The following is a 14,919-nucleotide window of genomic DNA, read 5'->3' as shown; positions in this document are numbered from 1 at the left end:
GCCTCGCCCTGCTCTGCTGTCACTCGTTCCCTCGGCACCCACCAGCATCGACCATTCCCCACCATTTACTCACGTCTCATGTTGCTTATTTCCTGTCTGTCTCCCCTGAACACAGTATCATCTCCACAAGGACAGGGATCTTTGCTGGGTTGTTTACTGCGATCTCATGGACCAGGACCGTGCCTGGCGCATGGTGGGTGCTCCGTAGTTGTCTGTGGTATCAACGAGAAAGCCTGCTCTTTACAGGGCTTTAACGTAACCACTGGTACCATGAGGAGAATGACCTTGGTCTCTAGTCAGAGCCCATTGAAGAGCCACTGCCATCTTCCCCTGGCCCAGGAACAAGGGTCCCGAGTTGGGAGTGTTATCACACACCAGTCCCAGTCCTCTACCCCTCAGGGGAGATGCTTCCCTCTGCCGGGAATGGAGATGGAGTGGTCCAGGGGTGATGTCTTGCTGTGTAGCCCCCTTTCAGGTGTCCTGTGACTGAAGGCCATTAGGATAAATTTCTTAGGATTCTCACAACTTCTCAATCTTTCCCACCGTTTCCATTTCTCTCCCATATCTTTTTTTTTTTAATTGAGATGTCATTCACACACGTTAAAATTCACTCTTTCAAAGTGCACAGTTCAATGGTTTTAGTATATTCACAGGTTGTACATCCTCATCACTATCTAATTCTAGGACATTTCCAACACCCCGAAAAGAAACCCTGGACTCAATAGCAGTCACCTCTCTAGTCCTCTCTCCCCTCAGCCCCTGGCAACCATTAATCTGTTTTCTGTCTCTATGAACGTCCTGTTCTGGACATTTCATACAGATGGACTCACACCACATGTGGCCTTTTGTGTCTGGCTTCTTTCACGTAGTGTAACATGTTCAAGGTGCATCGTGCTGTGGCATGTACAGTGTTCCATCCTTAGTATGGCTGAATAATAGTCCCTTGTTTGGACAGTCCACATTTTGTCTATCACATTTTGTTATCAGTCGATACAGTTCTGTTGCTTCCACTCTTGGCTACTCTGAATACCGCCATGAACATTTGTGTGCAAGCTTTTGTGTGAACATATGTTTTCAGTTCTCTTGGGCATACACCTAGGAGTGGTCATATGATGATTCTATGTTTAACTTTTTGAGGACCTGACAACCTGTTTTCCACAGAATCTGCACCATTTTCATTCTCCCCAGCAATGGACAAGGATTCCAAATTCTCCACATCCTTGTCAGCATGACTTGTCCATCACTTTGATTCTAGCCATTCTACTGGGTGTGAAATGGTATCTCACTGTGGTTTTCATTTGCATTTCTTTAATGAATAATGAGTTTGAGCTTATTTGATTATGCTTACTGGCCATTTATATATCTTCTTTGGAGAAATGTCTATTTGATTTCTCTGCTCATTTTTAAATTGGGTCATTTATCTTCTTATTGTTGGCTTAAGAATTTCTTTGATACATTCTGCATATTAAATATCAGATATATGGTTTGCAAATATTTTCTCTCATTCTATGGTCTCTATTTTGAACTTCTTATAGTGTCTTTTCAGGCACACAAAAAAAGTTCACAGTTTTGATGAAATCCAATTTATTTATTTTTTTCTTTGGTCTCACAGACTCTTTAGATCCAGTGCCTGGATCCCTTCAGATAAGAAAAGGAGGGTGATAGAGGATGGGGACAAATGAGAAAATGACAAGTTTACCGTTCATACTACTAATACAATTATTTAGAAAATTGCCTTTCACCAGATACATGGTTTGCAAATATTTTCTCTCATTCTGTGGTCTGTCTTTTCAATTTCGTATAATGTCTTTTGAGGCACAAAAAAAAAGTTTATAGTTTTGATGAAATCCAATTGATTTATTTTTTTCGTTGGTCTCACAGACTCTTTAGATCCAGTGACTGGATCCACTCTTACTTAAAAGGAGGGTGACAGCTGATGGGGACAAATGAGAAAATGACAAGTTTACAGTTCATACCACTAATACAAGTATTGAGAAAATTGCCTCTCAGCAGACGTATAATTTCTATTGGTGGATAAAGCCAAGTATACATCACGCACAAGCCATCCTCCTCTATTCCATTCAGCTGGATGGATTTAAGGCACAGAGTAGTGGAGAATATCATTCCAGGGAAAACCAGTTAGTATTTATGCCATTTAAAATATGATTTCTAAATCACTTAAGCATATCTATCAAATTTAAATGGAACATTTAAAATCAGTGTCATATAAAAGCCATATTCTGTGAAATGATTCGGAACTATGAAATTTGTCCTTCAGATCTAGCATCTCATAGTGCAGAGACCGGACAGATTGCTGTGTTGGAAAAGTCACCCCTTTTTTCTCAGAAGTTTGTATTTGACTCATATGAGTATATTCCAAGGAACATAGGATCCAGGTTCATCTCTTGGAATCTAGAATAAAAGAACAAATTTGGATGTTTGCAACTTGGAAAATGTTTGTGAGAGGCGAAAAGTAGCAAAATATAGAATAGGATAAAAAGTTCCCAGAGGGCACCCAGGACAATGGGAGGTCTTGGAAGGACAGCCTGAGAATGTGGAGGGATCCAGGAGAGGACCAGAGGGGGGCAGCTACCAGGGTCATCTCACCCTTGAAGGGGGACAAGCGAAAAGTGGAGTCAGTCTCTATGTTTCTCCAGAGTGAAGAGGTGACTCGTGGGGCTTAGGAAAGGCTAGGGGGCTCCATAAGGAGCCAGCATAGGAGGGGGTGCAGCAGGGGCTCCCCGCCCAGTAGAAAGATCGACATGTTGATAGTCAGAGAGGTCACTGTGATGTCATGACTTCCTCCACAGTTAAAATCTCGTCACTGAAAATGACCAAGGGCAGCTGAGACGTTTCTCGGCAGCGGTGTCACAGGAGGGACTCCTGCTATTGGGGTCGGGCCAGAGAGAGCCCTTCCCACTCCGTGTTCAAACCAGGAACTGCCCACACCTTCCCAGTGGCCGTCTGTGGTGGAGGGAGAGAGACTGGTGGAGTGGCCCATATGCTTGGCCTGGGGGTCTTAGGTTCAGAGCACACTTCCTGAACTTCTGCTCCTGACCAAGGTGTTCTGGGAAGGGATCAAAACAAGGGAGGAACACACAACTGATGAATGAAGAATAACTTTCTTTCTCCAAATGCTGTAGACCTGAGCCCGACTGTGGGCCGGGCAGGGACGGGCTGATGACAAATGCAATCCAAGGGCCACTCTGCTCTTCTCCTGCTCAAATGCCCTTTTCTTCCATGGAAAGCCACCACGGTGGGTTAATGACACTGACCACAAGGACAGGGGACAAAAATCTAGAATTTCATGAGTAGAGCATTACCATTTCTGTGAACTTATCTTCACAGGCCATTCTAATCTTCTCCGGGGTCAGTGGACTGTTGAGCTTCAAGGGTCCGCACAGGCCTCTCTCCTGTCGTGCTGCGTTCACCGCGTCATGGATGGCAAAAAACACCGAACACCCCAGGAACACCCCAGACTCACCCAAACCCTGGGAGGGAAACAAGTCAACTAGACTGTGACTCTCCTTCTCTGTATATGCATGTATATATACGGAGATGTGAATCTATAGGTACATATGTGTGTATATGCATACATAAAACATTCAATATTACATATGCAACTGTTTCCTTTAACAAAGTAATTTAACATTTTAACACAGTATTCTCATGCTTAGGATTCCAGCTTTAGGAAATGACCCCAAATGGAGAAGGCAGATATAGTTGTGAAGATGATTATTGCAAAATGAAAAATCAGGCAAAACCTGATGGTAACAGTAGGGTCTAAGATGGAGTAATTTCTTTTTAACTTATAATGCTCTTAAATTAGTTTCTAATTAAAATGTTTAATAGGGGTTCTTCTATAATCCTGGTAAAATCCCCAAACAACTAAGAGATGAATGAAGCCCACCACCCCCGTGACACAGATATCACACAAACATGCATTTATTCCTCGAGCACAGCTTACCTTAGACGAATACAGGGTATTTGAGTTTTGAGATGGAGGCAAAAAAGAAATGTGCAGCTCTGTGGGGACGTCACAGATGGCCGGGATTTTATATTGGTTTGGACCACGGGTGTACAGGACACCCTGAGGAGAATACTTCAGTTCCTCTATTGTATAGAGTCCCATGCCTTGAATAAACGCGCCTTCAACCTGAGGGAAGAAAAAACCAAGAATTTCCAGATGAGAAAATACAGTCAACAGTAGCATTTCACTTCATGCTGTTGTTTGAATTTTTAAAATACCATTTAAGAGGGTTTTCAGCATGTCTTGAAGCATGTTTCCAAAATTTACTTAAAAGTTTACTGAAAAGCATTTCTAAACAACTTATTCAACGCTAAGTTCAAAGTCAGAAGACTTGAGTTTGAATCTCAGTTTTCCACTAAAATTATAGCCTGGAGCCCAAACGCCCTCATTTTTCCTGCCTGGGGACAGGGGACACCCTCTCTGCGGATCTGCCCACAGCCCCGAGCACAGAGGCTCCCAGGGCTGAGAATCCGGTCCTGTCATCCACCATCCTTGCTCCCGAGCTGGCGGGCCTCACGTCTCTGGACGCAGTTTCTTTGCTTGTAAAAGGAAGGGTTTGAACCGTGTGCTCTCTAAGCTTCCACTACAGCTTTAAAATGCTCCAGTTCTCAGAGGTTTGCACGCGGCCAAAATTACCTCTCCACTCGTTTTTCTGACTTCTGGGTCTCTTCTTCCTTTACTTCCTTCCCGGGGCCATAGTGCCCCCCCACCCCCACTCTCCATCCTCACTTCTGTCTACTGGCAGGATGTTCTTCTCTACCACGAGGTTAGAGGAATCTTCCTAAAAGTCCAGACCATGACCCGGGCCAGTCACCTCCACCTACTTAGGTGCCTGTGTTCGCAGAGCCTCCACCAACCCGCCCTCTCTCATTCTCCCCCTCAGCCTCATGGCCACGCCGCTGACACAGGCACTCACCACTGCCATCAGCCCTCTCCTCAGCCGTGAACACACAGGTGCTGCATTTCACCTCTTTCTCCGTTGGTGCCTCAACCTCCCCACCCAGAAAGCCTTTCCCTGTTCATTCCTTGACTCCCTTGTCCACGCCCACCTCCTCCCTGAAGCCTGCTTGACTTCTCCAACCCACACCTTTTCCCCATTCTCCAGCAACACAATGGCATGATCGGAAAGAGACTGCCCCAGATTATGTTCTCAATGGAGGTAGTGAGCGGAATGGCCCACAGGTGCGGGCAGGTAAAGACAATGAGTGAAGCTTCCAGCTGGGTCCTGTGTCCCAGAAGGAGAGCATGACTCTCTAAAGAGGCAGCTAGTTCACTTGTCCCCTGGTAATGGAGCTCCAGTGAACTTGCTGTGTCCCAAGAGATGCTAGACATTTGAATATGTATGTAAAACAGCTTGTGATTTCTCAATCTTGCCAATTATTTCAAATTTAAATAAAAAATGCCTGCAGCCAATTAGACTACCTACCAATAGCTGCTGCTGTAACTGTGTGACGTTGTTACCCCAGCCCAACTGTACGCTCCTCGAAGCTCGAGTCTGTCACACGCCCAAGGCTTGGCCCTCAGCACGACATTCTGCTTCTACCCCAAGGTGTGGGCTCGTTTTGTCACCTCCAGGCTCAGTCCTGCCTCGTTCAAGCTCCCCAATCACAGACTGTATGTTTCTTCAAAAACTACCTAAAACACCCTTGTTTCCTGCCCAATTTTAAACAATAAGAGGTTTGAGTTCTGTGGCTGGCCGGAATAGAAAGATTCTGATGACACGGTAGAAAGATTCGATGATGACCAAGCCGGATGGAAGATTCTCCCTGCAGATCTCACAGCAGTTCTGGCTTTACAGAGAGGAAGGAGGCAGATCAGTGTACATACCTGGCCTCTGTCAAGGGCTGGATTTATACTGTAGCCAATATCCATGACAATGTCTGTTCTGATGTTCTAGTAACAACAACAACAAAAAATGTTTATTTTAATGAATACACTTATGGAGAAAAGCTGAGAAACAGTTCCTGCCAGGATGACCTTGGTATAGAATCTTTCTTTGGGCCACATTATATTTCAGGAGAAAGAAGCAACAAAGATTTTATGGTGTCACAAGGTTTATTATGTATAACTTTCAAAGACATATAAATAATCCACTGGCTTAAGCACTGATCTTTTTTCTTGGAAACAATAGGAGAGAAAAATATTTACTTGACTTTGAGTCTAGCTGAGCGATGCAACATACTGAGTTTAATCCACAACAACAGACATAACATGACAGAGAAAACATCAATGGCCCTCAGGACCCTTGTTGAGAAACACTGTGTCTCCCACCCAACCCAACATCCAGAGCCCAGGCGCTGGGTGACGTTTACTGAACCACAGAACTCGGTGCATCAGCGAAAATGTCCTTGAACTGCTATTTGCAGTTCTAGATTTTTCATTTTTAAAGCAGAAGATAAAATAAATCTGACAGTACAACTTGGTGACCAAAAGTTTCCTGATAACCTACAAGTGAGGAGGAATACAGCAGGCCCCGCCAGGCTGCTGGTAACACCTTTGCTCTCCAACAAGTCTGTCTCTTCTTTTATGTGACATAGTGGCTTCTGCCATGGCAAACAGATTCTACTTATGATCGTTAATGGAACAAAGGAAACCCAAGAGTTTCCTTATTTGATCTGGGACTTTCATCCAACAGTTTTCTTAAGAAATCCGATAGTGATCCAGAACGTTTTACTAAAATAAAACCTGAGGCACTCACCTCTCTTATTTAAAGGCACAGTGAAAACTGTCAAGTTCTCTTTGACACCATTTAAGAAAGGCTGGCTTTCCAGGAGACCAGTGGCCTCAGCTGGAGGTGAGGGCAGGTGCTCTCAAGGCTGCAGTGTTAGTGCAGGTTTTGTGTCAAAGCTATGGACTTACTACCGTTTGTCATTGTCTTTTGATAGGGCTGGAGAGGGATGTTCCAGGTTGTGGTAGCCAGCCTCCAAGACGGCCTTCAAGGATCCCCACCTCCTGGTATTCACACCCTTATGTGGCCCCCTCCCACACTCTATCAGGGTGGTTTGTGTGACCAGCAGGATACGGCAGAAGTGACACTGCATCACCCCAATACTAGGCTATAAAAGACTGTGGCTTCTGTGGCTTCTGTCATGGGTGCTCTCTCACTAGCTCATACTCTCTCTCTTTTTCCTTTGGACCAAATCCCATGGGGGTTGACAGCTTTCATGTCCTGAGGACACTGTGGCAATATATAGCTGTAAGTTCAAAGCGAGGGAAATTTTGCAGGAATGAGAGCAATTCTGTCAACATGAGGAGAATGACTGAGAAACAGTCTCCAGGCAGGGCCCCGTTTTGCCTAGGGGTGATACCCAATCCAAGCTACAGACCTAGCTTTTGTGAGGGCATCTGATAAGACTATTTAATACATCTCTTAAGATTGTTTAAGTAAGTTATAAGAACACACCTTAAAATTTCATACCAAGGCTAATTATTGCCTTGTTCTTAGATGTTAACAAGGGCATATAGAAAACCCAAATGAGTAAGTTTCACCAACGTTTTCATTGAAGGAGAACGAATGCAGAAATCAGCATGAGAGAACTTTCTACTACACTCCCTAACACAGCACAGCTGCTCTGGCGTGACAATCATGCTTAAAGTGATCACTGTTTTGTGCCCGTCCAAGGTTCCCCAAAGAGACTGGTCTGAGTTAGAATCTAGACAACGCAGATTCTTGAGTGGGCAGGTTCAATAGAGGTGTAGATAATTTCAAAAATTAGGCTGACGACAGTTTAAAAAACATACATGCTGGAGACACATTAAATGAACACATACACCTCATCACATTGCAAGACGTAGTCACAAAGGATGTTTGGAAATACCAAGAACTAGAGCTTGCTTCTGGGTAGGTCTTTGGACAGATAAACACATGACAGTTGTGAGGGCATCACCGTCTCATTTAACGTATTGACGATCATTTACTATTATTGACAGTGGCCAGTAAGTGGCTTTGTTTACCCCCAAAGGCCCAGCTACAAGAGGAGAAGCTGCATGAGTCCATGAAGGAGGAATGTGTGTGTCTGAGTGTGTGTGTGCGTCTCCTCCTAGCATCCTCTAAAAGCATAAAGATGCTCTTAAAACAAAAAGAGCAGGACCTAGCTGGATAAAAGATATCGAAAGCTGGCCACTAGCTTCCCCGGGCTGGCCCATGGTCCTTGTTAGCAGATATGCTCATGAACTCCTCTAAGAAGGTCATATGATGGCAGCTCACAGAAGAGGTCAGGATTTCTGGTTGTCCCAGCAGTCTACAAGACGCTCCCTTTAGGCTGTGCTGCTTCCTTTAAGCGGTTTCTTTCCTGATTCCATGTAAAAGCACCAGGGAAATCAAGAAGAAAGGCCACTGGTATTTTCCATGGAAGTAACCATGGCACCAAGGCAACAGCTGAGCTCCTATTCCTTCTGGGGACACAGAGAAATTACCCCTAGGCCAAAGTCATGGCGTTTCTACGGTGCACAGATTGACGGCAAATGCGGAATTGAGGTGTATCTAGGGCACAACTCGAAGACCCTCCCCGTTGGTACTGACCTTATGAGCACCTGTCAGACAGTCTATTTCCACCTCGGAACAGGCAGCTCCAAAAACAAAGTACTCGAAAGGATGGCCTTCTCCTGTCTCCCAGTTCATGTTTGCCTCATAACCCCTGGAGGAAACAGAATTCTTGAGGAGTGTTGTTAAGTGCTCAAGTCCCATAATTGCAGACCATGATGACTAACAGACCCCTTAGGGGCTGTGCTCAATTTCTATGCACAGCAAACCAGAGGAGGACACTTGCGCAATGATGGGCCAGCACACAATGCACGCAGTCACCCTGTGAATAAATATATATTTACTTCCGTCTTATCAAACTTGCTTTGTCTGATAAAAGTATCCGATCGCTCCCTACCAATGTCTCCTTACGCCTGGAAGTTAGCTGCTGACTGTATGATTATCTGTCCTATTGCTTTTGGCTAATAGTGGATCATGTAATCCTGTTGTCATCAGATTTGGGGAATTCAACCTGCATCTTACACCAAACACCACTTCAAAGGTGCGCACTTGCCCAGCTTTGTCTTTCTTTCCTCTGTCTTTCCAGCTCCAGGAGTCAGCCTCTGAGTAAAGGGTCAGGCCCTTGCCTCTCATTCTTTGCCACTGCTGTGGTCTCCCTGGCCTGCTCTGCTCCCAGCTCTCCTCTAAGGACATCAAGTGAACGACCTGGTAAAAGAGGAGCACAGGCCAGCAGCTCGCCAGCCCTTTCCACCCTGCTCTGCTCTGCTCCCCCCAGCCTGTAGGGAGCCATGAACAATGCTTCCGGTGCTTACTCTTGAGAGCCAGCCAGGGCCCTGGGACTCCCAGGACAACTGGCAAAGTGACAAAATCAGGTAAGCCTCTCCGTATCACCCTGCTCGCTGATGGCCTTCACTCTCCATTAAAATAATTTGATAAATTGTTTCCCAAAGCATCTGAGTTCCAGTTGTTCCACACCTTGACAACACATAGTTATTGTTAAATTTGCTATTCTTTGCCAATCTAGACGGTGTGAAATGGTATCTATCTTATTATGGGTTTCATTTCCATTTCCTCACCTTTGTTTCTTAACTTAAGGGATACACCGAGTTTCCAACAAAAGGTCAACCACTCTGTGGGTTCCAAGCACCAACCCCTAGAGAACCCTCTAGAACTGCCCACTACAACTTGAATCAATTCAGCTGCATTTTATTTGCACGCCTATTTTTCCCAACAAAAGCCCTTGTGGAGATCTGGATTAAGTAGCAGCCAAATGTTCTTTCTAACAGTGGGTTAATGGAAGGTACAAATCAGTTTTTGCCAAAACTGCAAACGGAAGTGAAACTCTTCCTCCAGAGCCCACCGCTGGTTTCCACAGGATGTTGTGAAGGGTCTCTGTACCTGAAGTATCCAGTCGCCGAGAGACTAATGCTTTCGTCAAAAGCAGCCTGCGCCTGTGAAAGAAGAGTGAACGTGACGCAGTGAGCATGTTCAGAGTAAGAACCACCCGAGACCTCAATTGTACTGTTACTATCTGTTCAAGAAAGCCATCAGTTTTTTGTTGTTGAGATGCATAAAAACTACCAACCCAATTAAAAAATGGGCAAAAGACCTGAACAGACATTTCTCCAAAGAAGATATACAGATGGCCAACAGACACATGAAAAGATGTTCAAAATCACTAACTATCAGGGAAATGCAAATCAAAACTACAATAGAGATATCACCTCACGCCTGTCAGAATGGCTATAATTAACAAGACAGGAAACAACATGTGTTGGAGAGGATGTGGAGAGAAGGGAACTCTCATACACTGCTGGTGGGAGTGCAAACTGGTGCAGCCACTATGGAAAACAGTATGGAGATTCCTCAAAAAATCAACGATAGAACTACCATATGATCCAGCTATTCCACTGTTGGGTATTTATCCAAAGAACTTGAAAACACCAATTTGCAAAGGTACATGCACCCCTGTGTTCATTGCAGCCTTATTCACGATAGCCAAGACTTGGAAGCAACCTAAGTGCCCATCAAGGGACGAATGGATAAAGAAGCTGTGGTATATATACACAATGGAATACTACTCAGCCATAAGATACGACGAAATCCAGCCATTTGTGACAACATGGATGGACATTGAGGGTATAATGCAAAGTGAAATAAGTCAGAGGGAGAAGGCCAAATACCGTATGATTTCCTTCATTAAGTAGTAGATAATAACAACAATAAACAAACACATAGGGACAGAGATTGGATTGGTGGTTACCAGAGGGGAAGGGGGGAGGGGGGAGGGTGAAAGGGATAATTCGGTACATGTGTGTGGTGATGGGTTGTAATTAGTATTTTGGTGGTGAACATGATGTAGTCCATGCAGAAATAGAAGTACAATGATGTACACCTGAAATTTTTGCAATGTTATAAACCAATGTTACTGCAATAAAATGATCTGTAAATGGTAAAAAAAAAAAAAAAAAAAAAAAGCCATCAGTAGTCATAACTAGGAAGGACCAGGAGCAATTTACTCCTCCCAGCATTCTCCACCTCCACAGGCCTGGTGGTTCACTGCTTGCAGTGACAGCGTCGCTCAATGCATCTGATCATAATAAAGGACTCCTGCTGTGTTACACTATAGACTGGACTGCAGCAGATTAGATTGCAAGTAGATCCAAAGAAGCAGTTGAGTGTTTCCATTCCATTCAGTGCCCACTGCTGGTGGAATGTACGCCCAATGGCTCGGTCTCCTATTTCTAAATGAGCACTTACATGATTTTTACTTTTATAGAATGATGCTGGTGTTCTCATTCCATTTTAGAAACAGTGGAACCCAAAGAAGGAGAACAAACAGATTTACAGCTATTATCTAGAAAATACCTAGGTTTCATAGGAAGAAACATTAATTCATTCTTGCTTAAAACAAGACAGAAGAACCAGCATTTCCTCTAATAGAGACTTTTCTTAGATGAAGGCTTCCTGCACCATCTTATATTCCCACACGCCGAGAGCCAGAGGCCCCTATTCATCCCTCTGTAACGGTGGTGCCTCTCAAAGCCTGTCCTACTGATCTTGAATTCTCACCCCTCTCACTCTCCCCCTCCTTTTCTTTCTGACATGAAACACAGAGCAACAGCGATTCTCACCCAATCCTTCCACGTGCCGTGAGGATTCTTGCTGATGATGGGTTCAAGGCGTTTTAGAAGAGTTTGGCAAGCGTCCTAGGGATTATTTTTTAGTTAAAATTATGATCATCATTTCATGCAAACACCAATTCCTAAACCGCATGATTTGTGCCATTACATCAGCTTATTTGAGAGCCTGTGGGCACACGGAGAAGGAGGAGACCAGCCCTGTAGGAGGTGATGTGAGGGCTTCACGGGGTGGGGGGATGGGTGAGCTGGTCTTAAGGACAGCCACCTGGGAGGGGGGCCTTGTAGCCACGCTGAGAGGTCACGATCTAACAGAAAAAGTGTTGACAAACCACCAGTCACTGTTTTAAAACACAGCAGATTTACTTTGTGGGAAAGCCCGCCCCAGCTGCACGCTTGGCTTGTCATCGCAAGGCTCTGTCCAGAGGTGTGCGTCTGGGTCACAGCTGCGGTGTAACCGCCAGAGGGAAGTGGAAAGACACAGAGACATTTCTGAGTAGAACTTAATCGACCTGATGAGCAGTGAGACGTCAGGAGGGAGGGAGAAAAGAGGGGGCATTTCCAGCTCAGGGGAGCCACTGGGGGCTGCAGCACCGACTGGGCCCGAGACAGAGCTGGCGCCGGGCTGGCGGGGGTGGTGTCACCGCGACGGGTGGGAGGGAGATAAGAGCCAGATTCATTCTCAGCATCTTCTGAGCTCCACCCACAACTTGGCCCTGATGGGTTAATGATTTGAGACCATTGCCATGATTTTTACCTTCACTGCCAATCCGTTGAGATCCGCCACCAAGGACGCCCCAGAGATATATGCATTAGGGACGGTTTCTGTGCTGGTTCCACGCAGGTGGACACTAGACATCGGCATCCTTAATTCACGACTGGCCACCTGGATTTCAGAAGACAGTTTCTTTTCAAGCACTTTGACTAGTCATAGACCCGAGCACACGCCCACGTGGTAGCAGGTGTGTGAAGCCCTCATGCACGAAGGGGACAAGAGGACAGAACCATGAATTCCTCCAGCCACGAAAGCTCCTCTTTCTAAACACCCTGTCGCTAGTCTGGACCCCAAGCCCTGAGCACACATCTTTTTCTCTGACGTTCTTATGTGCGATAGCTCAGGAAGAGGAGGAGAGGCCCCAAGCCAAGGCAGGAGGAAATGCCGCACGTCTTCATCATCACGAAATCAGCACCTTGGAGGCCTCTCCTACCACCGCGCTCTGCAAATTCTAGCAAAGCCCACCTTATCAGACAGGACATGCCTTATCCACATTTCTGGAGATGCTCCAGGAAAAGAGTGCCTCTTGTGACAAAGGACAATGGCCTTGGAAAAGCAGCAGCACCACGCGTGATCACAGAAGGAAATGGTGCTGGCGCCACTCGCTAACACAATGACTTAGCTGCTGCTTTGCTCTTCTTTGTTTTAGTGCTGTGAGCAACATCGCATTGCTAACTTCAGCTCATCCAAAATTCTCCTCTTTCCCGCAGTCAATATAGCTCAATAGAGTTTGCCCACAACGTGACAAGGACACAGGCATACAGAGCCCTTCCACATCATTGGCTTTCAGAAGACTGTCTACACAGAGTACAGGGGCTTAGAACAAAGGTCTCTGGTGGCCCCATATGGAAAACACTGAAGTCTCACCCCTAAAATGGAGAAGATACGACCAGACAACTCTCAAGTGGCTGATAACATGAAAGAAAATATATATTCAACATCTCTATAATCAGAAGAATGCAAATCAAGGCAATAATGAGATACTATCATTCACCTATCAAATTTTCTAAGATTTTTTAACAATCTGTAACATACAATGTTGGTTAGTGTTGTAATGAGATGGATATCTTCTGGAAAACAATTTGGTAATATGTGTCAAATGATTTAAGACACACTCTGGGCCTCAGTAATTCCATTTGTAAGAATCTATTTGAAGAAAATAATCATTTATCCAATCACAGGTTTATGTACAAAAATATTCACTGAAGTGTTCAACAACCAGGAATGGTTAAATAAATTATACGAACAGCCACGTGCAGCCATTAACCATAATGATTGCAAAGAATTCTTAATGACAGGAGGAAGTCCTCACTCTGTGTAAGGACCAGGGGAAAAACCAGGGTACAAAATTATATAAACAGCATGCTAGTGACTTTTTGGGAAAAATAAAAAAAACAATATAGAAAGACCTCCAGTGATTATCGAGAAGTGGTGGAATGGTGCAGGATAATTGAAAAAAATTTTTTCCTCTTCCAAATGTTTATAATCTGTAATATTACCATCATTATTGCAAAATAGAAACAGTTGCTAATTATCTAAAGTAAATGAGCCAAAAGAAAACTGGTAAAGTTTGGTTAGAAATATCAAATGTGATGTACATTATCAATCGTTCAGATTCATTACTATAAAAAGGGCAAGAAATAATGCAACACAACAGATTTTACACATCTTCTTATTACCCAGCAAAGGTTCAAAAAAGACAAAAAAACGGTATTCTTGTTGCTATATCCAAAGGAAAGCAGCAAACAGACATCCAACCTGCTTCAGCGATAAGACAACCTGAGACTCTTCTGCCCCATTTTTAGGAGGGTCAGTTACAAAACTGGCTTGTTTACCAGTTTCTGCTAATAGCGCTAACAGCCTAAGCTGTCAAGGCTAAAGACTCCTCCCTTTTCATTTTGGAACAGAAAGTGTACATCCACAGTTTCTCACTCACACACATCTACAAGCACACAATTAACTTAACTCAATTATCTTCATTCTTACCTGGATCATTTTAGTGTGGACACCCTGCCCCATCTCGATTCCACCGTGAGTCACCAGCACAGACCCATCGAGATAAATGTGAACCAGGGCAGCAGCCTAAGGAAAAAAAGATGACAATAGTTTCATGATCTTTCTGAAGGATATTATCATATGCTTGTCAATTACACCTTCCCTGGAAAGGATCCCCACCATTCCACCACTGCCCACATATACACAGACGCTTCTCCCATCGCCCTGAGGGGGCTGAGCAGAGCAGGGCAGGGGCTGCCTCGTGATCCCCCCACAAGAGGCCAGGTTGTCTCTGGATGACTTTGAGTCTGGGGCAGGACGATTCTCCTTAAGCTACTATTTCCTCAGTGGGCATTTGAGACCACTGGTGCTTTCAAGGATCCCTCTGACCCGGGTGGACAACTATCTAGGTTTGGGGTTTGTTGGAGGAGGGTCGATGCAATGTTAAGTGCAGACAGGTTGGTCAGAGGGGGAAGAGTTGTTTATGTGAACGTAT

General features: G+C 44.7%; 1 protein-coding gene across 4 annotated transcripts in view; it reads right to left on the bottom strand.

Moving 5' to 3' along the window:
• Positions 1 to 2,256: 2,256 nt before the first annotated feature.
• Positions 2,257 to 14,919, bottom strand: part of LOC101388746 (aldehyde oxidase) — a 66,286-nt gene continuing 53,623 nt past the window's right edge. For all 4 annotated transcript variants that reach the window (XM_087435566.1, XM_087435564.1, XM_087435565.1 and 1 more), the window contains 9 exons: positions 14,415 to 14,510; positions 12,411 to 12,539; positions 11,648 to 11,722; positions 9,912 to 9,964; positions 8,553 to 8,667; positions 5,858 to 5,923; positions 3,968 to 4,156; positions 3,324 to 3,491; positions 2,257 to 2,412 (listed from right to left, as the gene is read on the bottom strand). In XM_087435566.1, the coding sequence (XP_087291692.1) occupies positions 2,362 to 2,412; positions 3,324 to 3,491; positions 3,968 to 4,156; positions 5,858 to 5,923; positions 8,553 to 8,667; positions 9,912 to 9,964; positions 11,648 to 11,722; positions 12,411 to 12,539; positions 14,415 to 14,510 (942 nt within the window). In that variant the 3' untranslated portion in view covers positions 2,257 to 2,361. The remainder of the gene's footprint in view (positions 2,413 to 3,323; positions 3,492 to 3,967; positions 4,157 to 5,857; positions 5,924 to 8,552; positions 8,668 to 9,911; positions 9,965 to 11,647; positions 11,723 to 12,410; positions 12,540 to 14,414; positions 14,511 to 14,919) is intronic.

Source organism: Ceratotherium simum, chromosome 9 (assembly GCF_057802395.1).
Source record: "Ceratotherium simum simum isolate JZ-2026a chromosome 9, ASM5780239v1, whole genome shotgun sequence".
Classification (NCBI taxonomy): Eukaryota; Metazoa; Chordata; class Mammalia; order Perissodactyla; family Rhinocerotidae; genus Ceratotherium; species Ceratotherium simum.
This window is presented reverse-complemented; position numbering and strand designations above follow the sequence as displayed.